The sequence below is a fragment of the Pteropus alecto genome, unplaced genomic scaffold (genome assembly GCF_000325575.1).
Source record: "Pteropus alecto unplaced genomic scaffold, ASM32557v1 scaffold25, whole genome shotgun sequence".
Classification (NCBI taxonomy): Eukaryota; Metazoa; Chordata; class Mammalia; order Chiroptera; family Pteropodidae; genus Pteropus; species Pteropus alecto.
The window spans coordinates 207,817-234,124 of NW_006441955.1; the positions used below are offsets into that span (position 1 = coordinate 207,817).

The 26,308-nt window shown below is 42.9% G+C and overlaps 3 protein-coding genes and 2 pseudogenes across 7 annotated transcripts in view; 2 read left to right on the forward strand and 3 right to left on the reverse strand.

The window, feature by feature from the left end:
• NASP (nuclear autoantigenic sperm protein) overlaps window positions 1-8,101 on the forward strand; it is a 24,073-nt gene extending 15,972 nt beyond the window's left edge. Inside the window, exons 7-16 of one of the 2 annotated variants that reach the window (XM_006919137.3) lie at window positions 1-396; window positions 3,886-3,965; window positions 4,248-4,333; window positions 4,449-4,522; window positions 4,895-5,083; window positions 5,196-5,362; window positions 6,122-6,178; window positions 6,287-6,364; window positions 6,653-6,781; window positions 7,249-7,438. The exon at window positions 1-396 is cut by the window's left edge and continues 8 nt beyond it. In XM_006919137.3, coding sequence (XP_006919199.1) covers window positions 1-396; window positions 3,886-3,965; window positions 4,248-4,333; window positions 4,449-4,522; window positions 4,895-5,083; window positions 5,196-5,362; window positions 6,122-6,178; window positions 6,287-6,364; window positions 6,653-6,781; window positions 7,249-7,329 — 1,337 coding nt within the window. In that variant the 3' untranslated portion in view covers window positions 7,330-7,438. Of the gene's footprint in view, window positions 397-3,885; window positions 3,966-4,247; window positions 4,334-4,448; window positions 4,523-4,894; window positions 5,084-5,195; window positions 5,363-6,121; window positions 6,179-6,286; window positions 6,365-6,652; window positions 6,782-7,248 lie in introns of both variants that reach the window. The other variant, XM_015595182.2, reaches the window with a different exon arrangement.
• A 1,240-nt stretch (window positions 8,102-9,341) lies between these two features.
• CCDC17 (coiled-coil domain containing 17) lies at window positions 9,342-13,582 on the reverse strand. Its single transcript, XM_006919432.3, is given in 14 exon segments — window positions 9,342-9,440; window positions 9,442-9,531; window positions 9,806-9,916; window positions 9,984-10,194; window positions 10,317-10,520; window positions 10,673-10,770; window positions 10,902-11,020; window positions 11,269-11,385; window positions 11,658-11,776; window positions 11,865-11,945; window positions 12,162-12,324; window positions 12,433-12,655; window positions 12,775-12,849; window positions 12,932-13,582. Coding segments are annotated over 14 exon segments (1,884 nt in total). The 5' UTR covers window positions 13,106-13,582.
• A 130-nt stretch (window positions 13,583-13,712) lies between these two features.
• On the reverse strand, window positions 13,713-14,139 carry LOC102890180 (annotated as a pseudogene).
• Window positions 14,140-16,203: 2,064 nt separating this feature from the next.
• Window positions 16,204-16,322, forward strand: LOC112485969 (annotated as a pseudogene).
• An 896-nt stretch (window positions 16,323-17,218) lies between these two features.
• GPBP1L1 (GC-rich promoter binding protein 1 like 1) overlaps window positions 17,219-26,308 on the reverse strand; it is a 42,693-nt gene continuing 33,603 nt past the window's right edge. For all 4 annotated transcript variants that reach the window (XM_006919140.3, XM_015595193.2, XM_006919139.3 and 1 more), the window contains exons 8-12: window positions 21,330-21,470; window positions 20,709-20,867; window positions 20,020-20,144; window positions 19,015-19,117; window positions 17,219-18,092 (exon numbers count right to left, since the gene is read on the reverse strand). In XM_006919140.3, coding sequence (XP_006919202.1) covers window positions 17,940-18,092; window positions 19,015-19,117; window positions 20,020-20,144; window positions 20,709-20,867; window positions 21,330-21,470 — 681 coding nt within the window. In that variant the 3' untranslated portion in view covers window positions 17,219-17,939. The remainder of the gene's footprint in view (window positions 18,093-19,014; window positions 19,118-20,019; window positions 20,145-20,708; window positions 20,868-21,329; window positions 21,471-26,308) is intronic.

The following is a 26,308-nucleotide window of genomic DNA, read 5'->3' on the forward strand; positions in this document are numbered from 1 at the left end:
GATCACCAAAGGTGACAGCAGAGGCTACGGAGGCCTCAGCTGCAGAAGCTAGATCAGAAGTCTCTGAGAAGCCTGGGCAGGAGGCCACAGTTCTCCTTCAGGATGGTGCAGTCAATGGATTGTCAGCTGCAGATCAGACTCCTCTTGAACCAGAGACTCATGCAGAAGTATTGACAGAAACAAAAGATGGCTCAGGACTAGAGGAGGAGGTCAGGGCAGAATTGGTTCCTAACCAGGAGGAGACTAAGCAGTCCGTAGAAGAGTCTTGGGCAGCTGGAGATGGGGTTGAGACCAAGGTAGCCCAGGGGGCTACTGAGAAATCCCCTGAAGACAAAGATAAGATAGCTGCTAATGAAGAAACACAAGAGAGAGAAGAACAGATGAAAGAGGGTGAAGGTAACCGGGATATGCAAGAGCTGCAGTGGGTGGAGTACATTCTGGATTTGACTCACTAATCCTGGGTAAAAGTCAGCCTTCCATTCAGGATTTTCCGTCTGCCTTTGGATTAGGAAAGGGCTAAATGAAAACGGGGTAGTTTAAGAAAGTTGGGATAAGTTGAGCAAATTAAATCCAAAGCAAGTCTTCTTTAGCTGGCTTATAAACTAACGCTTTTACTAACTGCAAAATAGGCCTCTGTGATTTCTGAGACTTGGCTAGCTATCAGTAACTTGTACCATACTAGCCAATAAAAGTGGTTGGCAGGAGTGGGATGGGTAGGGGAATAGTGGGCTAATTGTAGGCTGGCAGAGAATGCTGAATGGATGTTCACTTGCATGCCTCTGGATTATTTTTATTTACTGTTCACATGGTTCCTTTTCTCTGCTTTAGGAAGCAGGATTAGAGCAGTAGAATCCACTGAATTGGTACACTTAAACAGGCATGCCATTTAAATAAAGGCAGTTAGCCCTTGAATGTTGTATCACTGGAGAAAGAATTCTGGTGACCTTCTTTAATTCAGGTAGTATTTAGAGGCTTTTACACATTAGTTTAAATTAGCCCCTTCAAAAGATAAATTTAACCATTAGCCCTCTTGCTCCTTTCTCCCTTCATTTTATGCTTGCTTTGGCTGCCAAATGTTTTTATTACTGAAAACAAAGTATGGATGCTTTCTTTGTATAGTACTTAGTCTGATTATGATTGAATTTCATCATGATGTATAAAGCCTCTAATTCGTAATTACGTAATTGGCACGTCTGAATTGAGTTGTACTATCATTTGAGGATTCTGCTGTCAATAAGGTTCATTTAACGTTGGTATTAATAACCACAGGTATATGTCAATTAATCATTATTCGTATAACTTACAGACTACTTCAACAGTTCCCTTAGGTTTTAGGTTTTCAAAGACTCATCATCAATATTTGCAGCTCATTCTGGAAAACTTCCTTCTACCTATGTGCAGGTCCCTGCACTCCAGCCAGAACAAGCATGGTAACCAGAAGTGATTAGGCTAAATGGTGACACCTTTGGACTGCTTATGGGCTTTAGAAGTTGTTTATAGCTAAAGCACAGAACTGATTTCCTCAATTTTAAAAAAATTCCCGTCTTGATCTTCATTGTTAGAGCTCTCTCGCATACATTACTTTCGATTCCAAAATAATGCTATGTAGTAGGTAGTATGACTGCAGTTATAATGATGAGGAAATTGAGGCTTTGGGGTTGTGTGACTTATTGAGGGTCAAACAGTAAGTCACAGTACTGGAATCCAACCCTAGATCTGACTTGAAATTATGTTCTTCCCAAGCTACCTCACACTGAGGAAGGCACTTTTTATCCACTCTCTCTTAACTTGCCTCTAATTAGGAATTTAAGCGGCAACACTACTAGTTTTCTCTTAAAACTCCATTTCCTACCACCTCTTGGGCTCTCCATATCCCTATAAAGATAATTGGTTTGTTTTCTGATTGTCACACTAGATATGATTGGTAAGTGAATAAAATATTAATAGTGTAAGCATAAAGCATGGCCATGTAAAAGATGGACTCTACTGGTCAAATCTATAGTGGTTACCTGACTATCCTGTGGGAGTGCTAGAATTAACTAATTAGCAGATTGCCTTTACTTTGCCTTTAAGAGTCATTTTTCTAGTTTGCATTTCTCTGTACCCATATTGTTTTAAAGAGGCTGCAGGATCAAGAGAAATGGTATAAAACAGTATCCTTTTCTCTGAAAGATGATAATAGACATACCACAAAGAAGATTGTATTTTCAGAGAATCTTGGAAAATATTTTAGCAGCTAATGGACATAAAAGCATTCCCATGAATACCTGGGTACAGGTTACCTAGTTGGAAAGTGTTGTGTAAAGTAATGGCTTTCTCATTAACTTAGCTCCCTCTCTACCATTTCATTAAGGTAGTACAGATTTCTCAAGAAAAATCAGTGTTTTTATCGGACCGTTATCAGAATTTTAATTTAAAAAGTTGATGTGAAACTCTAGATAGATATTTTATGCCAAATTAGATGTCACCTTCTAACATTCTGATATGAACAGGAACAGATAGTAGGTCATTAAGAAGAGTATAGAATAATAATAAACATTGTCAATTTTTTTCTGCAAATTGAGAAGGAAAAGTGGGAGGCTTTTTTTTTTTTTTTTTACGAGAATACATAGATCTGCTTCACCTGTCTTGCATATCCTGTTGGACGATGGGCTTCATTATCAGAGTCAGTAGAACCACCCATCTAGTCTAAAAAGAGGGAACTAAGTATACAAACCACTTGGAAATTTGGGTATGGAAAGATAATGGTGTGTGGTGGTGGGTACTTATATTTCAGAAGAGCTAAATTATCTGATCAATAGGAGAAAAGTGAGCCACTTGATAACAAAGGGCTTGTTCCTCATAGAGGTTAATTAGCTTGTAACTTGTAACTGGCTCTTAGACAACTTTTTAGATTGTCCTACTAATTGATAACATATAGGAATTTTATGTGCTTGTTCTTTTCCCGAAGCAGTATTGCTTGCTATACAGATAAAAGTTCTTTAACCTGACCTCATGGCTCTAAGGTTTAATTTCCATGTTTGTACTCTCATAGTAGGTTGTCAGGAGATAGTATTTGTGCTCTTTTGCTAATGTTAAATATACTTAATGAAAGATGTCAGAAGTAGGCACATTATACCTGATTCATTGTTTGTACTCTCAAAAGCCCATTTTGATCACAATTTTCTGAACTTGAAGTGATGTATGGTGCTGTTTATGAGCATCTGTCCTTACAGGTAGTTGACTTGTGAGTGTATGTCATTATAGTAAAATGTGGCATCAGTATGGCTGCATATTTTAACATGGTACAAGGATAAAATAACTGGTTCTTGTACTGTTTACTCAAATTGTATACGTGCTAAAGCTGGCTGGAGTCTGTGGCATGCTCATTGGTGAGAGCTGGTAAGGGCTATGCTTTTCTCTCCACAATGCTGTTATAGGAAGCTAGTCTCTTGAGCATTCTTGCTCTGAATGGACTGGAGTAATTTAACTTTTGGTACTTTTCAGCCTATTGTTATTATTTAACAAGTACTTAAAGATGCCAAGAATGCTGGCTGAGGATGCCTCCAGCTGTTTCTGGCTGAGTAGATGGGAGTTTCTAGCTAGTGAATAAGGCAATAGTAGCAGCTAATCATTCTTTATCTGAATGATCCCATTAATTTTTTGAAGGGACATGTAGCCTTTTGATTGTTGAAGATCTGAACTATAGACACTATAAGATTTTCCAATCTAAGTCTTAGACTGTAATCACTGGCCTTATATTTATATCCAGTTCTAATGTTGACTGATTTGGCTCAGCCTGTCCTACCTCAGAATGTAGGTTATTTCACAGATGTTTATTGGAATCTCTGACTAGTTAGAAGATAATCTTTAGTATTCACAGTACTGAGGAATTTTTGCTTGCAGAAACCGAGGGCTCAGAAGAGGAAGATAAAGAAAATGACAAGGCTGAAGAAGCACCAAATGATTCAGTTCTTGAAAACAAGGTAAATTATTATTTATTCAGCATGATTGTCTGCTTTCTTATTGTAGGACTGGCGTACTAGTATAGGTGTGATTATTATAGGTACCTGTTTCTTGGTTAGGGATTGGGGATTTGGAGTAGAAACTCTGTAGGGGACCCATCCTGTAGGTTTTAGGGAGAAAGTCCAAATTTTGAATTTTCTGTCAGTTTTTAAGCCATACTAAGTTATATATTTAGGTTTGTAATCTAAATATGCCTGTCTTGTGCTTCTACCTAATACCAATAATTTGGATATACTTTATAGTCTCTTCAAGAAAATGAAGAGGAGGAGATTGGGAACCTAGAGCTTGCCTGGGATATGCTGGATTTAGCAAAGATAATTTTTAAAAGGTAAAACTCTTGGTGCTTCAAGGCTCAGGTTGGGAGCTTTGGTTGGTTGAAAATAGAAACCAGTTAAGGTTGAACAAATGCCGTTAAGATTTCTGATCATCTTTCCTTCTTTTAGGCAAGAAACAAAAGAAGCTCAGCTCTATGCTGCACAGGCACATCTTAAACTTGGAGAAGTTAGTGTTGAATCTGGTAATACATTTTCCATTTTACTCTCCTCCTAATGTCCACCCCCTGCCCCCATCTTTTTCAAATTCTTTTTGAAATCCAGCTTGATTGATGATAAGTTGTGGGCAGTTGGCTTTAAAAGGACACAGGTTTGGGTTCCCTATAGTTCCTAGGACAGTAAACAGCCTCTTCTAAATGATACTCTTAACTGAAAGTCTTTTAGTAAGTTTTTATGTGTGTGTGTGTGTGTCATTTTGATTTTTTTTTTTTATAGTCAAGGTCCTAGGGATGTTACAATAAAAAATGAAATGTAAAACAGGCACATTCTCACAGAATGGTCTGAAATTTAATATTAAATGCTATTCGTTTGTTTGCTGTTCTTTTTCTCTTCATTAGAGAATTATGTCCAAGCTGTGGAGGAGTTCCAGGCTTGCTTAAACCTGCAAGAGCAGTATCTGGATGCCCATGACCGTCTCCTTGCAGAGACCCACTACCAGCTAGGCTTGGCCTATGGATACAACTCTCAGTATGATGAGGCAGTGGCACAGTTCAGCAAATCTATTGAAGTCATTGAGAAGAGAATGGGTGAGTTAACATTAGGTATTTTCATGGTCTTGATGGATCCAGTAACTGACATTGTTAAAAAGATGGGTCCATTTGTGGTAACCTACTAATAACTTTAGCTTGTTCTTTGTAGCTGTACTAAACGAGCAGATGAAGGAGGCTGAAGGATCACCTATTGAATATGAGAAAGAAATTGAGGAGCTGAAGGAACTGCTACCTGAAATTAGAGAGAAAATAGAAGATGCAAAGGAGTCCCAGCGTAGTGGGAATGTAGCTGAATTGGCTCTGAAAGCAACTCTGGTTGGCTTGGTTTTCTTTTAAAGTTTTGATAATAGCATGTTTGATATTGTTGAAGGCATCATGGCATTAGTGTTTTATTTGTTAGGAATCTTAGTTATAACTTGGTTTCCAAGGAGGTGGAGGTCAGAGGGAATGTGAGAACTCGTATCTTATTCCTGTCAGATAGTTTAATGCTCAAGAAAATACACTGTGGAGCCAGACTCTGGGTTTGACTTTTGTCTCTGCTATTTACTTAACTACATGTGACCACAGGTGTGTTTACCTAACATTTCTTTGCCTTAGTTGACTCATTTGTAAAATGGGCATGATAGTACCTGTATGTTAAAATACATCTGACAGTGTAAGTCAATTTTTTTTTTTTTTTTTTTTAAGTAATTTTAAGCTTGTTTCTGTCTCTGAGAACTCTGTATATTGATTAGTGAGGTTGTATTGAAGGCTTTTAACCTTAGATTGCCTGGCTCTGCTTTTGGGTGCTAGGATGTAAGCTTCCTTTCTACCCTGCAGGTGATGAAAGGAAATAGAGGATTTAGTTTAGTATATGTGCTGCCGAAGCGAGCACTGGAGAGTTTAGTTTAATATCTACACTCTGCCTATGCCCCAGGTATGGATAGAGGGAGGTGGACAATGTTGCTACTTATATGGAGGCAGCTAGTATTTGAGGTCTTAATCAGTTTCTTGGATTGTGCTACCTAATGTAGGACTGTGGGTGACTTAGTGGATTCTGTCCTGGAACCCATTGGGGTTTGTCATTTTTCATAGGTAGAGAGCTCTACTTCAGGTTTCACTCCTAGTGGAGGAGGCTCTTCAGTGTCCATGGTGAGTATTCAGGTGGTTTTGTTTGTTTTTGCTACTTAATATTAAGCCTCACTGTTTGTCGCATATATAGCTGTACATTGCTTAAAAAAAAGGGTTCCTTTTTGCCAGATTGCCAGTAGAAAGCCAACAGATGGTGCTTCCTCATCAAATTGTGTGACTGATATTTCTCACCTTGTCAGAAAGAAGGTAAATATATGTGTGGTCATCTCTTTCTTACTCTCACGATTTGGTTGCTGTTCAGATGTACTCAGCCCCCCACCCCAACCCTCCATTAGAAAGGCCGAATTGGTGTGTTGGGACAGACCAGTTCTGCAGAGTACAGGCTGGCATCTGTCTAGGGAGAAACCCTTAGAGCTATATGAATCCTGTTCAAGATCTTTGCACCATGAGGGAGGGGGAGCATTAAGGGCTTGTTTTACACTTCTTTTAAAAACATTAAGTGTATTTGTGAAGACTTCACAATTCTGTCTTTAGAGGAAACCAGAAGAAGAGAGCCCCCGAAAAGATGATGCAAAGAAAGCCAAACAAGAGTTGGAAGTGAATGGAGGCAGTGGGGATGCGGTCTCCAGTGGAAATGAAGTTTCGGAAAACATGGAGGAGGAGGTGGGCAGTTAAGCAGGGCTTGGACTCTTGCCTCATTTCCCCTTGTTCTCAGGCCTGGGGAAACCAGTCCTCCCAAGTGCATGTTCTCACCTTGAGCCTGTTTGGATTGCTTGAGTGCAACAGGAAACAGTTTGGTTATGGAATGTAGGACGTCTCACTGACAAATGTAAACTTTATACATAGCACACAGGTCCCCCTCTAATGAATGTAGGGGAAGATACTTAATGGCAAAACCATTGGGTCACTTCTGCTTGCTCTTTTCCATGTTTGAACATTGGCTCTGCCAGCCCTGTTAGAGAATTTAAGAAATGGCTTTTATATTTTGGTCATTGCCGTGTTAGTGTAAGGAGCAAAGTGGAGTTGAGGGGACCTGTGTTTACTTCCTCTGACTGAAGCCTACTCGTTGTAAAAGATAGAATGGCTTAAAGTAGGGTCACTTATGCCCAGGCTCCCTGTTTATCTTCCAGGCTGAGAATCAGGCTGAAAGCCGGGCAGCAGTGGAGGGGACAGTGGAGGCTGGAGCTACAGTTGAAAGCACTGCATGTTAAGAGGGAGCAGAGCCTTCCTCCCAAGGGAAAGTGTTTTGTATATAATGTATTTTTTCACTTTTGGGGGATTCTTTTTGTATAACTTCAATAAAGATTGTAAGCAAAGGTTGAGGCTTTGATTTTTTTTTCCCCTCTTAAGTATTGGCTGAATCTGTGCCTTGGAGCACTTGTGTTTTATATAGTGGCCAAAGGTACTCCCCACTCTGTACTATCTCTGGAAAGTTATAATAATCCAAATTCCTGTCTGTTTAATGTGGAGGTGATCAGGTGTGGTTGCCAGCCCTTTGTCTTTCAATGGTGCTATTTTTGTTTTAAATACTTGACTGAACCCAGCTGTCTTGCAAACTTTCAGTGGTGCTGTCCCTGGATGGGAGCTATAAAAACAAGACTTGGTGAAGATCTTGCTCTTTGGTGCTGATACTGTATGATGGACTCTGAGCTGATAACAGCCTCTAAGCCAAGTCTTGAATGGTACCAAGTAGTCTCCAACTGGGGCCATACTCCTGTTCTAGTAAAAGAACTCTGAGGAAGACTTGGGGGTGGGGTAGTCCTTGAGGAAAACTGGTGTGCTCATTGTAGAGAATTGAGATTTCTGGTTTGAAAGTGGCTAAGGGACTGACTACAGTGGACACTTGGATGTGGTTGGAAGAATCTGGGGAGGCTGGCTGGTTGAGTTATATTATTTTCTGTACAAAGAAAGTTGAAATATATCAACGCTAAACTGTTACCTGTCTGCAGTTTTGACTTCTCAAATAAAGATGTTATAAAAAGCTCCTGGTCTGGACTTGGTGTTTAAGATCTCAGTGGGATCCTAGGCTACCTGGGACATTTTAGTGTGGAATGTGTGGTTTAAAAGTGGAAACTGGCTGCCCAGTCTAAAGGTGCTGGTTCTCATGGCACCTGTACTAAAGCCATCCCATTGGGTCCTCACTGATGTTCAAGGTACAGGGCTAGTGTGAAGAGTGAGCTGCCTCTGACCTGATCCTTAATTTAAGAACCTATGTACCAGGCACTAGAAACTGAATTCCAAACTGCCTGCCCTTCATTACCCAAGGGGATTTGATAATTCTGACACCCACAGGGCAACTTTACTACAAGGACAGACAGGTTAGTACCCAGTGTCAGGCAGGGGTAGCCCTGCCATTTCAACCAGTTTTTTCAGATGATATTTTGTTCTCCAAGGACCAGTACAGGTCTGTGGCCTGTTAGGAACCAAGGCCGCACCACAGGAGGTGAGTGGCTGGCAGGCAAGTGAAGCTTCATCTGTATTTGCAGCTGCTCCACAGCGCTAGCATCACCACCTCAACTCCACCTCAGATCATTAGGCATTGGATTCTCATAGGAACACCCGTCCCTGGTGTCACAAAGGTTGGGGACTGCTGCTCTAAATAATAAAATAGTTGTGGAGTTTTTCTGGGCTGGTTATAACTTGTGGCTGCAGAATCTGGCTGTGAACTAACCGACGATGCCCTTGTACTGCAAGTCTTGAGGCTTTTGGGGCGTCGAGGGTGTGTCAGGCCTACAGTCTTTACTCTCAGGCCTTTGACCTTTGGTCAACATCGGTTTATGGCTAGATTTCACATGTGACACCCCCACGCCACTTGGGAGGAACATTGGGTTAGGGCACTGCCCTGGAATCTAAAGCTACAGAAGTTTCCTGTTTATGGGGACATCGAGAGCCTGGAAGGCTTCTTGGAGGATGTCCTGAGAAAGCATGGGTTCAAATGAAGTGCGGCAATAAAACTGGATTTAGCCAAAAAATCCAGTTTATCAAGTTCCTTTAGCTGGAATCGAGTGTCTCACAGAATTTTGTATGTGCCAGGTTATACTGCAAGCACCCAACATTTAATCTGTTTTACAAAGAAAAAACAGGTAAAGAAAGGCCAAGTACTTGTGGAAGGTGGTATAGCTCTGGCTGGAGCTCATATTTTGTCTTCTGTTTGCTTCTAGATTCAGAACAGTAATAAAGCTTAAGGCCTCACTAGACCCTAGTCCTGTACATGTAAAGCTATTCACATCCACATTCTGAACTCAAAAAGCTGAGGTGGGAGGTGGGGAGGGTCAAAGCAGTGGTGCGGGCCTAAACCCTTATCTCTACCTTTGACTCTGCTGCCAAGGGGGCTCTTCTGCAGAAGGAGGGGGGTCAACAAAGCCCCCTGTTGGGGCAAAGGAACTGGCTTCCAGTGAAGATGAGCTGGACACCTGTGGAAAAGGGAAAACGCAGATCTTTAGCAAAAGGTTTATGCAGAGGTTAACAGATTCTAGGGTCTTAATAAGTTTCAACTAAACCAAGTTAACCCCCATTGTGTTCTGATTTCCTTATTGGTTTACTTAATACCTAATGGGATGTGTGAGTCACCTGAATTAGTCCACAGAAAGCATTTGGTAGTGATTTGGCACACAGTGGTCAACAAAGGCTGGCTATGAACCAACCATACCAACTATACCCATGCTGTCCTTATCTCTGAGCCCTTACCACAGGTGGGTACTGGTACTCGTGGGCACTTGCTGGATTGATTTCTGCCAGTGTCTGGACATCTGCATCTCTGGCATTCACCATCCGTAAAAAGAGCTCAGCCTGACCTACCTGGAAAGAGGTGAAATGGTACTGCACCTGTACCTTTTGAGTATATTCGGTTCCCATTCATACTCACCTGGGGAATCCCATTCAGCTTTCCAAGGCTAAGGCTGGGGTCCAGAGGAAGGGCCCGAAGTGGGAGACGCCAACAGCCACTTAGCACCCTCTGATCCTGGTCAAAGAGCACTAGTGAGGCCCAGGCCTTCGGCTGTGGTGCCCTAGCCCCTGCCAGCCCGTGCCAGACATGTAGCTCACAGACCAAGGATACTGATGGTGAGGGTGGCAGTCTAAAATGAAAAGAAGCCAAACTGGCTATAGTCTAGAGCTTGGCCCTCAGAGCCAGTGGCCCTCTAGACAGATGAAGTAATTTGTGGCGAAGATCACCAAAGTCATAGTCCCATCTACTGACCTGGGTACAGGCTGCCTGCTGGCAAGAATGGCACAGTTACCCATGGGCCCAGGAGCTGGAGGTGGGGGCAAGCAAAGGGCTGGGGGCAAAGTTGTGGTCCCTCCTGTATGCCGTCCATCTCGGGCCAAGCCAGTCATTAGTTGCACCCAAGTCCAAGAAGCTTCAAGGCCACGCAGGAAGTCATAGAAAATGACCAGGCCAGCCCTGTGGAACACAGGTCTCAGTGTACCTACACATACACACACCTCACCCCTACCTACCCCACCCCCAGCCAGTTCCCCAACCTTAGCTGGACCTAGTGGGTCTCCTTAACCAGCAGCGGTGACTAAGTTACAAAGGGAGGGAGCAGGCCTCACCCTGGGTCGTAGGGTGCAGGGCCCAGAACGTCAGTTGTGGGCAGGAGGAAGTGTGGATCCAGGCCCAGGTTCCTGGTCATGGCTCCAGGAAGCTGTGACTAGGGAAGAGTTTAGTCCTCCAGGAACCCTCCTAGGTGTCTGTGCTACCCCAACTGCACAGAGCAGAGCCCTGCCCCTGCCCCATGCCGTGGGTCCTCACAGTCTTTTCTGTGCCACCCAAGAATAGGACGCCTGTAGAGTGTGGAAGCGGTGGCAGTGGGGGTGCCACTGGAGGTGGGAGGCACGGGGGATTGTCCCTCCATCTCAGATGTGGGCTGAGACTGGCCACAAGTCGAGGTTCCCTGGGCCCTAGGTGCAGAGGAAGAGTAGGGCTCCCCTAAGCAGGACACAGCAAGTAGCTGGGCTGAGATACCACTCTCCTGATAGCTGAGTGTGCACACACACAAACACACACACCTGGAGATATGGATGAACACAGACTGGCAGGGCACAAACACGAGTCTCATTCCCCATGCGTAGTTCCTCTAACCCCTTCTTCTAACCCCAGCCTGCTGGGGACAGATAGGTGGGGTGGGATTGGGGGGGTGCTCACTGACCCCAGGGCACCTGGCCTACACGTGTCTGCATTTGCAAAGCCAGGATTTCCGCCTCCAGGCGCTGGTTTTCGGCCTCCACTACTAGAAGCTCCCCAAATGCGGGACCTGCTGGTCTTCCTGCGATGAACAAGTCTGATTTGTCACCTTTGTCCTCTGGTGACCAGCTGGTCCGGCTCTGAGCAGCTCTCCAGCTTTACTGCTTTGGACAAAGCTGGACTTGTCAGCTAACATTCTAACCACGGCCTCGAAGAGCACCCAGGTTTTCTACCTTGGGGCTTTTGCTTAGGTGGTTACCATGAGAAACATGCCCTCCATCACCTCCCTTCTCTCCTCCCAGGACTAAGCCCACTGCTTCTGAGAGGCCCTCCTGGCTGGCCCCTCCTGTTCACCCCTGCGGGTTCGAGACCGTCGAAGCTCCAGAGCTGATGCCTCCACTTGCAACTGCCGTATCTGGCCCAGAACTCCGGGATCCCGGCCCCCACCTTGAATGTAGGCTTCATGCAGGGCCCTAGGGAGTAGGGAACAAGAAGGCAGCAGCATCTTTCCAGGACTGATCAGTGCTTCGTCCATGCTCGTCTTCCGGCCCCAGACCTCACCTGATCTCAGCAGCCAGGGTCCCTGGGTTGTCTTGTAGCACCGGACGACAGAATTCTGCCTCTTGCAAGTTCAGCCGGGTCCTGGAGTGGAGCGCGACCGGCCGGGAGACCGCGTCACGGATTCAGACCCCCGGACTCTGGCCGACCCACCCCTTCCCGAATTCACACGGGCTGCCTTCCCGCCGTACCGGGACCCAGCCTCAAGTGTCCCGCCCCACAGGCCTCGCCCCACCAGACCCCGGCGCCGTCCGCAGGCCCACGCCGCGCGGCTCCGGGGTCCCGCGCGCCTGGTCTCACCCGGCCTCGGGCTGTGGCTGCTGAATGCGCGTCCCTAACAACTCCAGAGCTCCCCTTGTACGCCCGGCCTCTGTCCGGAGTTCTCGAAGCTCCCGCTCCAGGCCTAACAGGCGTGATATACCGCCCCGGGCTCCTGCCAAACCTCGGAGGCGCCGGTTCAGTTCTGAGTAAGGGACCATGTGAAAATGAGTCTGAGCAACCTCAGTCTAAGGGGCGAGGGACGGGGTGGGGGTGGGTCCCTAATCCCCCCCACCCCCACCTTTCCCCTCACCCTCGCTGCGTAACTCCAGGGTCCGGCTCTGTGCCTCCATCTCCGCAACGCGCGTCGCGTGAGTCCGGTGCAGCTTCCGGAGCCGCTCGCCGGGGCTCCCAGCAGCCTCGGAGGAGGGGCCCAGAGTTGGCTCCTCTGAACGCCTCCAGGGTCCCCCTGAATCCCTGGCAATCTCTGTTATCCAGGGACGCATCTCCTGCAGGTACAGCCGCAGCCGCTGTACCTGGAGATAACAGTAATCCGCTATGTCCGATCTCCGTGTAGGGTTAACCTGATTCATGCACAAGCTATAAGTTTGGGGAGCATGCTCAGTTCCGAGCGTGTGGGTAAAGCCAGGTGTACCTCCTCTGTTAGCCTCTTTAGAGCCGACTTGCTGGCCTCGTTTTCTGGGAGGCCCTGGTATTCTTGTGGCACAGTCTAGGGACAGGGTGTGGAGTGAAGAATCCTGAGGGTTAGGGTCGCTTGAACACCCCCACCTGGCCATGGAGGATCCCCTTACCATGAGGCCTTGTGGGTCAGTGGCTTTTGAGGGCTGTACTCCAAGGGTTACTTCCCGGGTCAGACGGCCAATGCAGAAGCGCTGCGTGTGGGTGGCCAACAAGGCCCAGGAACGAAAAACCATGTCGCAGGACCCACAGGGCAGGAGTCCTGGCTCCCCGGAGTGGGAGGCCATGGGATAGAAGCCTTTCTCTGATACCAGCCAAGACCTGCAAAAGATAGGGAGGGCAGAGAGCAGGAGAGATAAGAAGATGAAACAGCCAGAGGCAGAGAGGAAAAGCCAGGTTTATTGGGTCTACAATATCGTTTGTTTGGGGAGGAGCCTTAGCTGCCTGGGCAGCGATTACAGGCCTGGGCAGGTCTGGAGAATGGGTGGGGAAGGTTTGGCCACCTTTGGGAGGATCTCCTGGCTTGAAAAAGTGTCACAAGTCTGCTTTGCCTCATTGCATGAACATGGGTACGTCTCTAACACTACACCTCAGTTTTCCTGCCTATATTAAAATAAAGGGAAACAAACAGCTGCCTCCTAGATTATCTAGGTCTACATCACATACTTCATCATAGGGCATTTAATAGGGTCTGGCAAGGAAGTGTCATCTTGTTCTACTCGTTTTGCTCAAGTGGATGTAACCCAAGTTAGTGTCATTCTCCATTCCTGGAACACCTGGGAGAGAAGGCGGTCTGCCTTTAGGAGCATTCTTGCCAGGAAACCGTAACTTTTTACTTCTGTAAAAAGCTTTTTCTTCTTCAAGTTTTAAATGAAAGCTGTATGTAAGATTATTTTATTCCTGCATCTTTTCAAATGTTTCCTGCTTACATTTGCCCCTTTCCTTTCCTACTTGGCGAGATTTTGCTCTACATTCAAGGGCCTTTATGCGGTCTTTGTCCAGCCTTAGTTTAGTAGTAACCACCTTGCTAGGGTGAATGCCCACATGAACAGGTGTGTCAGTAGCCTTCTCCCACTGCACTCATTCAGTGTAGATGACATATTTCTTCCTGTAAACCTGGACTACTTTGCCAATTTGCTTCCCTTTGTAGTGTCCTTGCATAACCTAAACTTTACTATTCTTTCAGATGAGCACGGGTTGAACATTGTCTATCTCAGCTCTTTGGAAAGAGAATAACCTTCCCGTGAACGTGGGAAGGTGCATTCAAATATCTTTTATGGTTCTTGCTCCCATCAGAAGTCATGAAGGGATTAAATTTCATTTTGGTCACTGGCACTTTAGCAATGACCACAGAAAGCTTTGTTTCTATTTGGTCCAGAGTGTGGGAGAGGGCTCCAGGGTGTTTAAAAGGCTTAGTGGCTGCAGGGAGAGGCGTAGGCAGAAGCCTGGCACCAGAGAGATGCACAGGGGCCCCCACAAGGCTTCTGGACTCCAAAGGATCCTAGTCATGCTTGAGGGTGAGCCTCTTGAAGATCCTCGCTCAGCCTAGCCTGGAGACCAGCTGGCCTGCGGAGTTTACTCAGGTGGTTGCTCCATCTTATTGATGAATTTCACCTCATCTAGGAAGTGAATCTCCAGAAAGTCAGGCATGGGGGTGGTCTATATGGACAGAACTCCGGGCACACAGGTCTGAAAGGGCCTGGTTCAGGTTCTTCTCCATGGTTGCTTCCATGGCATCCTGAGTTTTACCCCACATATCTCAGAAAGGCTTTTGCATGTCCTGGAAGAGGGGTGCACCCACCGCGCTTGTTTTGCGTCTTTGAGAGCTACTTAATGGCCTCATGCTGCTTCTCAGCCAACTCGGGAAGTGGCCTTTGCCCTCCAGAGTCTCATCGTTGAGTCAAAATAGAAGCCCAGAGAAAGGTAAGTATAGGTGGCCTGCAGATGTAGGCTGACCATGGGGTTGACAGTGGCCTCCACCTTGGGATAGTTCTGATGAAATCTGGGAACTCATGGTTGCTCTGCAATAAGGAATTAAGCTAAAAAAAATGGACGGCAAGGATCACTAAGACAGTTCCAAAAGTTGTGGCTGGAAAATAGGCTTTTGGGTGGTTGGAGGATGCGAGAAGGGGAGTCAGTGGGTCTGTTCCATCCAAACAGTTGAAGAGACAGATCCGCTGGACCGAGTGCACCACCATGTCTTCTCCCTAGACTGAAAAGCTTTTCCTTGCACTGGGCCACAGCTTTTTCATAACAAAGTCCCACCAAGGCTAGCCGGCTCTCAACTCATTCCTTGATTCCCATTTTTCCCGCTGTAAAGGGAGGATAATCAGCACAGCACAAGAAATGAAAAGTTCTGAGAAAAAATGAGTCTACCAGGTGAGAGAATCAAGAAAAAAAAAAGGGATTCAGAAAGGTACCTCTTCACTCGACAGGCCAGGAGCCAAGAAGACCCTTTTATGCTGGCCAAATTTCCCTGCTACTTCCCCAGATATATGTATACATCAGAGGTAGGAGCTTTGAGGTATCCGTTTCTAAACCAGTCCCCTTTTCTAAACAAAACAGGGACTTATGGTAGTCTGTCCCCCACCATGTAATGTCAAGGTATGACCAACGGCAGCAAGGTGCAAAGTGTTTCAAAAGATGTGATCTCTGTCCGGCTTAATTCCAAGTGAGAAAAAGGGTACATTTTTAGGAATTCGTTCTGAGAAAGCTAGTAAGTGGTAAGGCCCAAGACCAAAGAGGCAGGATTCTCTCTCTTAACCTACTCATTTCCAGTTTAATACTTTTGCAACAGTTCATTTTATAATACAATCACATGCCACTTAATGAGAATGTTCTGAGAAATGCCATGTTAGGTAATTTCGTCCTTCTGCGAACGTCACTTACACAAACCTAGATGCTATAGCCTACTATACACCTAGGCTGTATGGTACATAGCCTGTTGCTCCTAAGCTACAAACCTGCATATTACTGTACAAAAAAGATTAAATCAAACACAAGAGAAAAATGAGACTCGGTAAGTATGAGATGAGGCTGCTGCATGACACAGCATACTATTTTTTAGCAAATGTTTTTCTTATAAGTAGTAAGAGTATATTCTAAAGTACTGATAAAAAGTATAGTAAATACATAAAGTAGGAAGTTCTTTATCAAGTATTTTGTACTGTACATAACTGTATGTGCTATACGTTTAGATGACTGGAAGCACAGGTTTACACCAGCATCACCACAGACATGTTGGTAATGCATTGTGCTTACATTATGATGGCTATGTCACTAGGTGATAGGAAATTTTCAGCTCCACTATGATGAGACCACCATCATATATATGGTGTCACTGACTGGAACATTAGTGGCATACGACTGTATTTTAAGATGCAGGAATGTTGGCCATGCTACCCTGAATGTGCCTGATCTCATCTGATCTTGTAAGCTAAGAAGGGTAGGGCCTGTTTAGTACTTGGATGGGAGACCACCTAAGAATAGCAGGTGCTGTAGGTGTTAAAAAAAAAAAAAAAGATGCAAGAATGTCAAGTTTTTTTGTATTAGTACATAAAATGTCTTTAAAAACATATATTCATTGAAGTATGATATAGTTTTTACTGTTGTATCTCAACCACCATTTCCACAGCTTGCACACACACTGCTTATACCACCAGCAGTAGAGACTCTAATACAGTACAGCAGATAGGGAGGTCTCTGCCTTCCTAACCTTTATAATCTAGCAAATGTCATTCTGGTGTCTGTATTTAGTCTGTACCCTTTTGGGAGCCCACACTTCTAGTTATCATTCTAACATGAAATCAGGCCTGCTTATCTCCTATTGGAGTATGATCTTGGACCTGTATATGCACTAGGGACTATGTACTATAGGGACAGCCAGAGAGTGCCAGTGTCAGTAAATGTCTGTTTGCCTTCTGCTCATCTATCAGATCTTGGACTGAGGTTTCATTTTTAACATAACTGTTTATTCTTTTCCCTACTGGCCTGGGTATCTTTATATGCCCAGAGCCTTGCCCAGTGCCTGGGACACACGAGAGCTTGGAAAGTATTTGCTGAATGAAAAAACCTGCCTCCTTCACTGGTCACCCAACAAGCACTGGCTCAAACCCATTCCCCCCATGTTCTTATTTAGCAGGAAAATTGAGGCACAGACCTTCCTTATAATATGTACATTGTTAAGGACACAGGCAGTGAAAAACAGTTTCAGGAATGACTTGGGTTTCTGATTTCATTACTGATAATTTATTGCACAGGTTTTTCTGCATCAAAAAGTATCCACTAAAAGCAGAAATGGTGTGTCTGAATTCGGATCTCCTTCAGACTGCTGAAAGTATTTTCCCATGAAAAAGAACCTACTCATCTAATTTGAAAGAAAATACACTTACACAAGACAATCCAAACTGATGCAAAATATTTATTCCAAGTTAGTTATTTTATGCAGTAGTTTCCCCCTCAAGACTTGTGATAGCCACATCTTTTAAATCTGTAAATAATGTTATCAAAATAATCTTAATCTTTGAAATCTCACAAAAATTTATATTTTACAATCCACCCTGAATATCAAGGCTGCAAGAATAACACATTTCCTATATCCAAATATTTTACAGCTGTACCCAAAAGGAAAAAGAAGAAAAAAAAAAAAAAAAAAAAAAAAACCCACATATGCATGGTTAAGGGCTAACGTTACCCAGCAGCCAAAAATAAAATAAAATATCCAAATTATTAGCATTAATTTAATACAATTATAACTTCAATAGTCACTTTGTCATTGACAATGATTGTTTGAGCACAGGGGTGAGTGCCCCAAGGGCTGGTGGAAGCTGTTGCTGCAGACCAGTGTCTCCTCCTCCCTGCACTGCCAGCTCCCACCTGTGCATCGCCCCATATATACTGTGTGTGAGTGTGTATTTAAAAATTCCCACCACACAAATTTCTCTGTATGAAGCAGATAACAGGGAAGAACAACAAAAGCTAAACAAGCCAACTGCTCTCTCTTTGGGATATGATTATTTCCCTTGTGCATGAAATATTCGACAACATAAGAAAAGGAAAGAAAGATTTCTTTTGTATATCCCCTAAGCACAAGAGCTGAGTTTATGGGTTAGATTTAACTGCCTACTTCCAGGCATCATCATCTGATGTTTCACTGCTACTGGTTTCCGTTTCTGAGTCCTCAAACTCTGCTTTACAAGTGCTTCTCCAAGAGGAGAATAGGCTGGAACTGCGGCTCTGCAAGAAGCCATTCTTCCCAAAGCCATTTCTTCTCAGCTGTAGTAACCATAGGAAAAAAAGAAAAAAAACAAAAAAACATCAATAAATACATTGGCTCACAGGAGCTAGGAAAGGCCAGGCCCCAGAGAAGAAACAAACCAAACATCAATAACCACACTGGTTCATGGGACCCAGAAAAGGCTGGGCCTCATTTCAACTTTAGGCAGAATGTAGAGGGAGACCCTCTGAGATTGAAGATTTCTTATAGCAGTGCTCATGAAACCTTAATGTGCAAATGAATCATCTAAGGATGTATTTAATATGCAGATTAAGAGTCAAAATAATTGGGGTAGGGTTTGAGATTCCCTATTTCTACAAGTTCTCAAGTGATGACAATGATGGCGAAACAGTTCTGAGTAGCAATCTTTGTCAGCCTGCATTTTCTTTTTATAGGACTTAACACAATTGTTATTTATGCTTTAAATATGTACTGCTAGACATAAGATCCATGAGGTTTGTAGAGACCCACTGGTCTTGTTCATTGTTGTAAACCCTAAGGTCTGGCAGTATTTCACTCAGAGAAAGAATCCAAGCATTTGTTGAATAAATTCAAGTTTGGCTTCTTGGCTCTGGCCAGAGTACCAGACGAAACCCACAGGGCTGGCAGCAGAGGAGAGTAAGCCTGCTTCCTAGGCACCAAGGGCCTTTGTGGTTCTGATAAGGGGTTAAAGCTTCCAGGATGAAAGAGCATGCTACCTTTTGAAATCTGCTAACTACTGATCTAGTTTTTGTACCCAACCCTGGAGATCCCTACTGCCTAGGGAGAATGAGATGCTTTTCTACACTTCTACAATGCCAACTTCTTATTTTCTTTTTTAAGGTCATTCTCTCACCCTAAACTGGGCTCCCTAAAGGCAATGACCATCCTGACTCATTCTCCTAGTTGTTAACTGGTCTCTAGGAAAGGTCTATGACATACCTGCTCTGTCTTCATGTGAAATTCTTTGAGCTCATCTTCTGTGAGGGGAAGGCAATTCTCATCATTTTCTGGATACTCCTGCCATCCCATTGCTTTCAATAATCTGGAGGAGGCAGGTCAAGCAAAGAAAACATGACGCCTTTGAGCATAAGTGGGAAGCCCGTGACTTACCAGAGAGAAAACTTCCATGCCCAGGGGTAATGGTACCTACTTGGATGTTAGAGAAGAACCTTAGGTTCTTTTCTCCCCAGTGGGATAAGTTTTAATTATTGCTACTTAGGTGCTTATAATTAATCTCCACAGGTGCTCTTTCTAGAGCTTAAGAGCTACAGAGAAAAGCCAGTATAAGTGGCAGAAAATAAGACAGCATAAAGAAAAGAGCCAAACTGCAAGGGCCCTCTCTGCTCTGTTGACAAAACAGAGGAAAAAATCACTTCTGTCTCTTGCGAACAAAATCAGCAAATCTCCACATGTACTGAAATTCTCTTTCAATTTCATGGCATTATGGTCTCCCTCATAACCTTCTGATCTTGTCGACCTCTCATGTTCCCCTGCACTGGAGCCTCCTTTCGGGAGGCTCATATTTGGCAGGCCCCTCGTGCCATCCGGTTGCCCAGATAGCTGGCTGCTCTGTGTTCCAGGCCCTCATTTAAAGAACCAGCTGCAAACATGGGCGTCTCATCCCTCAAGGCCCCTTATCTGCTCAGCTGGGCCAGGAGGATCCAAGGGGACAGCACAACAGTCCCAGAAACCAGGTTCCCCTCTCCCCTCTATGACTGAAGCCATAAACTGAGTCTGAAACTAAGCTACACAAAAGCCTTAGAGAGGAGTGTGAAAAGCTGGCTGAATCCGTATGCTCACTGAGAAGCAGGCCAATCTGGGGAACAATTTATGGCACTCATGGGCACCTCTCTCTGTATGCTGGACTCAACTGGAGATGTTTCCTTAAGTATGATCAAGCTCCTTGTAGGCCACTCCCAGCATGTCCTGCGATCCGATTCTCACCTGTGCTCTGCTTCCAGAGAGTGCGAAAGGACCTCCCCTTCCTCCTCTATAGGGAGAGGAAGACCATTCTGATGATAGCCTTCCTCTCCATTTTCCTTTGGTTCAGGTGTGCTATTGTCCTCCAGCTGCATTACAGAAAGGAAGGACACCTGGTGTAACAATCCTTTGTGGCAAGATATGAAATCTATTAAGATTAAGGAGCAAGAACCCAGGGAAGTGCTTTCCAGAAGACAACCTCAACCCACAAATTTTTCCCATTTAAAAATGAGGACTTGCTCGCCTTGCTAAGATTTCCAAAGGATACCAACTGGTCACCATCTTAAAGTTATGTCAACTGTGGCAGAAGCTACTAGGTACCTATTTTCTTATATTGCAATAAAATAGAATCCTAACTGACAAAAGTTTCTATAATTTACCAACTTCTTATAGCACTAACCAATTCAAGACTTGATCAGTGCTGCTCTGTTTAAAGACAACGAGTCCCGAGGCAATTGTTATTAAAATAAGCCCTAATTTGAAATCTGTTGAACAAAGGATTAAACTCACTCTACCACAGGCTGTTACTCCTATAGACATTTCTCCGTACATTTTAAAAACCTGCCTCATCTTTCTCCTTTAAGAAGGAAAAAGAGCACACAAATAACACAAGAAAACACCTATGTTGTGCCAGAAAAATCCTATGCTCTTACATCCTCCAGCTTGTCACAGTCTCTGTTCTCTGAGAAGTCTCCATTCCGGTCATCCTTCAGAGTCTTCAGGAACTCGCTCTTCCTGTCGGTAGTTCGGCGGGTCAACTTGGTCAGACGAGAGGAGCTGATTTCAATTGGAGGAGTAGTGCTGGAGGGACTCTGGGCAAATACCATAAATAGGTTGCTTCTGATTGCAAAGAGCAAGAACTGGGATTCTCTGGGTCACTTCTACATGGTACTGATTTCCAGAATCTGATAGCCTATTTACCACTCTTTTACAAAAATAAACTGTCCTTATCATTTAAACAGATTTCAGCTTTGCTGGTTTTTTACAATTAAGACTAGATGGCTTATATAGGACCTCTATGATTTTTCTACAGACACCAGCATAATCTCAGTCTAACACAGGCCGATCCTGGTCTACCACAGAGCAACTACCTCACCGAGCTACTGCCCACCTTTGCATGCTAACAGGAATCACCAGTAAAGCAATGACTTTGAGCTAAGCATAGCTACAAAAGAAACGGAGTTAGAGTCGTACATGTCACACTGTGTATCTCAGTAAAACTAAATGGAAAATGGCAACTTTATAAAGGGCTGCTTGGCTTTATTTTCACTCACCTCTTTGGGAGAGCTTAAAACTGCGCCACCAGCTAGTACTACTGGTTTGGTAACAGAGATTGGACTGGTAAAAGCAGATTCTCGACTAGAAGAAAGGGATCCTGATTTGTGTTCCATTCTGTTAGCTTTCCATGCACTGGACTATATGGGAAGAAAGAAGAAATCAGTCAGAACAAGCATGCCAACAGAAGGTCAGCCTATAAGATAATAAAGCAAAGAGTGAAATGTTATATGGGAACATGAGCTCCCAGAGCTGACCTGTCTCTACATGTCTGGGAGGTATGCAACCTCTTTCTGAGGTTAGGCACTTAAAGGAAAAAGGCAGATGAGAACCAGAAGAGCCATGGGTATTTCTCAAACAGAGAGCTCTAGAGTTCAATAAGCCTGAGAGATACTGGGGTGAATCTAGTTCAACAAGTTTCTTTACTGTGCCATTTTTCAAAGCATTTAACTGTGCATATGAATGAGAAGCAGATATACTATATAGCATTTAAAAAATTTATTTGACCTCAAAATATTTTCTTTTATGGTGTGTTTGTTAAGCTTTGATGTAATCCTGACACCTTAAAAAAAAAAAAAAAAAAAACATCAGAAAAATGCTGTTTTCTAGGAACTTTAATAGTAGGAGGCTAGTTCTAGGCCAGGATGAGCAATGTAAACAGCTGGACAATCCTGGTTTAGTCCAGAGGCCCTTCTTCTGCTCAGCCTTGTGGAGTCTGGGCCCATTCTGTCACTCTGGCCCTGGCCCAAACTATGATGGCAGCATAGCTAGAATACTCCATTTCTTCTGAGTCAATTGCACTGAGGAGAACAGGGAAGCAGCAGCACATCAATGGAGTGAGGCTGAAACAAGTGGAAAACATCTTTTTCCAGAATGAAACAATTATGATCGAGAGACCTTCAGGATAAAGGAAGGGTCTGAGTGAAAAAAATTTCTTTCCTGGTATTGAAGAGGATACTATAAGGTTTTAGGAAGGGAAATAATTGATTATCCACCATGTACCCGAAGCCTGTCATATTGTTTAATTTTTAACCCAATCAGGCATAATTACTATGTTGACTTTTTACAGAGAATGACACTGAGGTTAAGAAAGTTATGTAATCTGTCCAAGGTTACTCAACTAGGATGTAATATTGTTTTTTCACAATGACTCCAAAAAAGAACATGTAAGCAGATAAGAGAGACAACAACCCAACTAGAGATTAATTTTCTTGCACTGATGAAAATCTAAGGATGGCTGCTTATGTCAGGCTAAATATCAGAGATGACAGTTCCCAGTGGTTTCTCCAGAGTTGTGGAGGATCTCCAGGTGCTTTGTCTTTCTTCTAACATTGTCACTGAAGGGCACAGAAACATTTGGGTTCCTGCCACAGCAGTACAAGTTTTAACAGTCAGTGTTACATGCAATAAGATACCTACATCTCTGCCCAACTTTATTCCCACTTATCTTAATTTTCAGTAATTCAAACACTATGCTATTTAGTTGGCTGCTCACTGGAGAAAACTATTATGCCCCATACCCCTTTTTATTAGAGAAATTATATGCAGAAATACACTAAGTGAACCACATATCAACCATTCTTTTCTGTTTAAAATGTCCTCTTCTTTCCTCCAAACTCCCAATCAACCCCAACTCTCCACCTCAAATGATCCTGATTTCTCTTAGTGGACTGAAAACTCAGAAATCATTGGATCCAAACTTTCCCCAATTCTCCTTTGCACCTCAAGTTCCTTTGATAGCTTCCTCCTCTTTCTACCATTCTACATCCATTTTATTTTGAGAATTAATTTCTGCCTTGTTATCTTTAATCACCTTCTAATAAGTTCTTCCCACTTTATCTACATACATGCTAAACCACCTTACCAAAACTAGGGGGAAAAAAAACAAACATTTATTTTCCCTTATATCATCATCCATGTAGTGCCCAACTTTCCTGGGCAAGTCACTATCTGCTGTCTTTCACTTGCTCATTATTACTTATTATTTAATTCTCTGCAAAACTTACCTCTATCTCCATTTTAATAAAATACCTCTTTCAATAAATCTTGTTCTTATATTACATTCAAAGGCCAGTGCTTAAAAATCTGTTTTTGGAGAATGACAGGTTGCTCATTATCCATCTTTTTTGAACCTGTCCCTCTTTTCCTTTCCCATTCCCTGATACTTCACTCTCTTCTCACCTCCTGAATTCCTCTCAGTCTTTTTAGTGGATGCAGGCATTCTCCAGGGTTCTAGCCTCAGCGCTCTTCTGCTATAATCTATTCCTAGGTGAACTTCATCAGAAAAACTAGTTATTTGTAAACTTTTAATTATTTAAATTATTAAAAGTATGTCAATACTATGTAAAACTGTGTCTCTACTCCCAACTTCTCTCCTGAGCTTTCATAAAGACCTCCATGATTCGGCTCTAGGTCTTACATTCCCTCGCACCTTCCCTACTACCAGCCATATTTCACCGTTTGTCTTTTCCCAAACACAGCATGTTCCCCACCTTTTTCGTAACAATAGTTCCTCTGCCTGAAATGCCTGACTTGCACCCTAACAAACTCTTACTCTTTTTAAATTACCACTTACTATTTAGGAAGTGCTAGTACTATATTCCAAGTACTTTTAAAACTTTAAAAATCAAATAACTTGCTCAAAATCACAGCCCAGAGAGTACCGTAATGTCTGACTCTAAAACCTGAGTTTTCAACTTCCTCTTTTTCATCCTTCAAGATGGGAGGCAGTCTCGGGCAGTGGAAAGAGTCCTGATTTGCAGTGAGACAAAAACCTGGTTAAGAGTCCTGATTCCATCACTTTATTAGCTATGTAACCTCATTACATAATTTTCTACATGTTAGGATTAAGGGAGTAAATGTTATAATATATGAAAAAGGCCTGGTGAATGTCTTGAAAAACAGTAAGATGTCAATAAATGGTAGTTCTCTTTGCCACTTCAAAATTCAGTTCAAATATGACCTTACATGTAGACTGTGAGGACCCTTTCCAGGCAGAGAAGCAATTATTGTTTATTTATATCTGTCTCTCCACTAGATAGAGAATTCTTTTGAGATTATTTCATGCCTCTAGTGACACATGACTTTTAGTTCATAGATGCTCAATGGACAAATCCACATATGCCTACTAATCACTTCACCTCTTCCTTCCTTTAACATCTCATATTCAAGGTATCCAGAACCACTCTCATCAACTTTTCCTGAAACTGATCTTTCATTCTTCTCTAACTCCAGTGAATCAGTTCCATAATTATTCCAGTTTCCCAAAGAATGCTCAACATCCTGTTTTCTTCCTCTAATTTGCTCCCACTATGTGCCATCACCACCTCCCTTCTCTGCCTACTTTTGTCCTCCCTGTTCAGGCTTTATTACCTTTTACAAGGACAACAGCAACAGCCTTTCCATTAGTTTTCCTATTTCCAATCTATCCTCGACTTAGTCCTACACAAGGCTAAACTGATCTTAAGCTCTGTATCGGGACTTTTATCCATGTCACTTTTTACCCTCTCAAAGATTTTTGAGATCCTTGTATTGTCTGACCCATTTTTATATTCTTCTGTAACAATACTTCAGACATTTCAAATGAATAACACATATGAAAACTCTTAAAAGAATGCAATAAACATAAGGTGTGCTGCTAGTAATAGTCATGTTGATAGTAATAGCTCTAATTTATTAGCACTTACTATACAGGCCACTTTTAAGTACTTCATAAAATTTTCTCATTTATTTCTCAAAAATACCTTTAAAAGACAAGTACTATTACCTCCACTTTAGAGATGATGAAACGGAAACTTAGAACTTATGAAATTCACCAAACAGCATATAACGAAGAAGGTCCAAAGTGGAATTTGTCTACTCCAAAGCCCTGCTTTTAATTTTCCATGCTAAATTGTTTTTCTTTACAGTAGTTTTTCTCTTGACTTAAATTCACATTCTTTCCCTTCCACATCAGAGAAACCAGTATATTAAATCCTTTTTAAAAATAATCCCACTTGTCAGTTTTACTCCTACGCATTTCTTCTTGGGTCATGATCCTTTCAAGTATATTTCAAGTTGTCCTCAGGCGCTTCTTCCTAAAGATTTTCTTCATCCTTTCACTTAACTTCACCACCACCACCTATATTCTATTTCTTTTACTGTCAATTCTCAAAGATGCCACTATCTCCAGTTGCATCCACATAATTCCAGAATTCTTAAAATATTGTTCCTGTCCTATACTACTCTCCTAAAACCTCAATCCAAAATTTACCAAAGATTTTCCAACTGTTACAGTCGAAAACCTTTTGTCAGTTATTTCCCTCAATCTATCATCAAGCAACTGACAAGTGCTGACAACCCTGGCTGCTATCATAAATGCATCCACCCAGATTTCCTTGATAGTATACCAATTTTCTATGTCTGAATTACAATTCCTCAGTTCTATTGCCTATGTTATTTTCTTAATATTTATGAAATATTAAATATTTCCCCCGAGTCTTATTTTCCCATTATTTACTCTTCTTTCCTCTTCCTTTAGAGATCTTATCTATCCTGAAAGCTTCATTATCACCCAACCCTGGTATTTCTCCAGTGCTACCACGAGTAATTAAAATGGCTCATTTGTTAGCCCTCAAGTATGTCTAGTGTTTTCTGGTTTCAATATGTAACTACCTCTTTTCTTATGATTTACAATACTCTCCGGACTCTTCTGCTTTTCCAAATCTGAACCATCCTTCAAAGATCAGTTAAATTACAGTTTTTTAGTAAAATTTCCCTTGATGGTCATAGTTTGAACTGATCTTGCTCCTCTGAACCATGTACATTAACAATGTTTAGGTTAGTTATTCCAAATCTGTTTAGGATTTGTTATTAGGATCTGTCTTTATTTCATACACAATCAAATGACCTTTTATATCGTTATATCTTGTCATCCCAATTACTTTCAGCTCATGAAGGATACTGACCAATGTTATATTTCTTTGTATTGCTCAAAGCA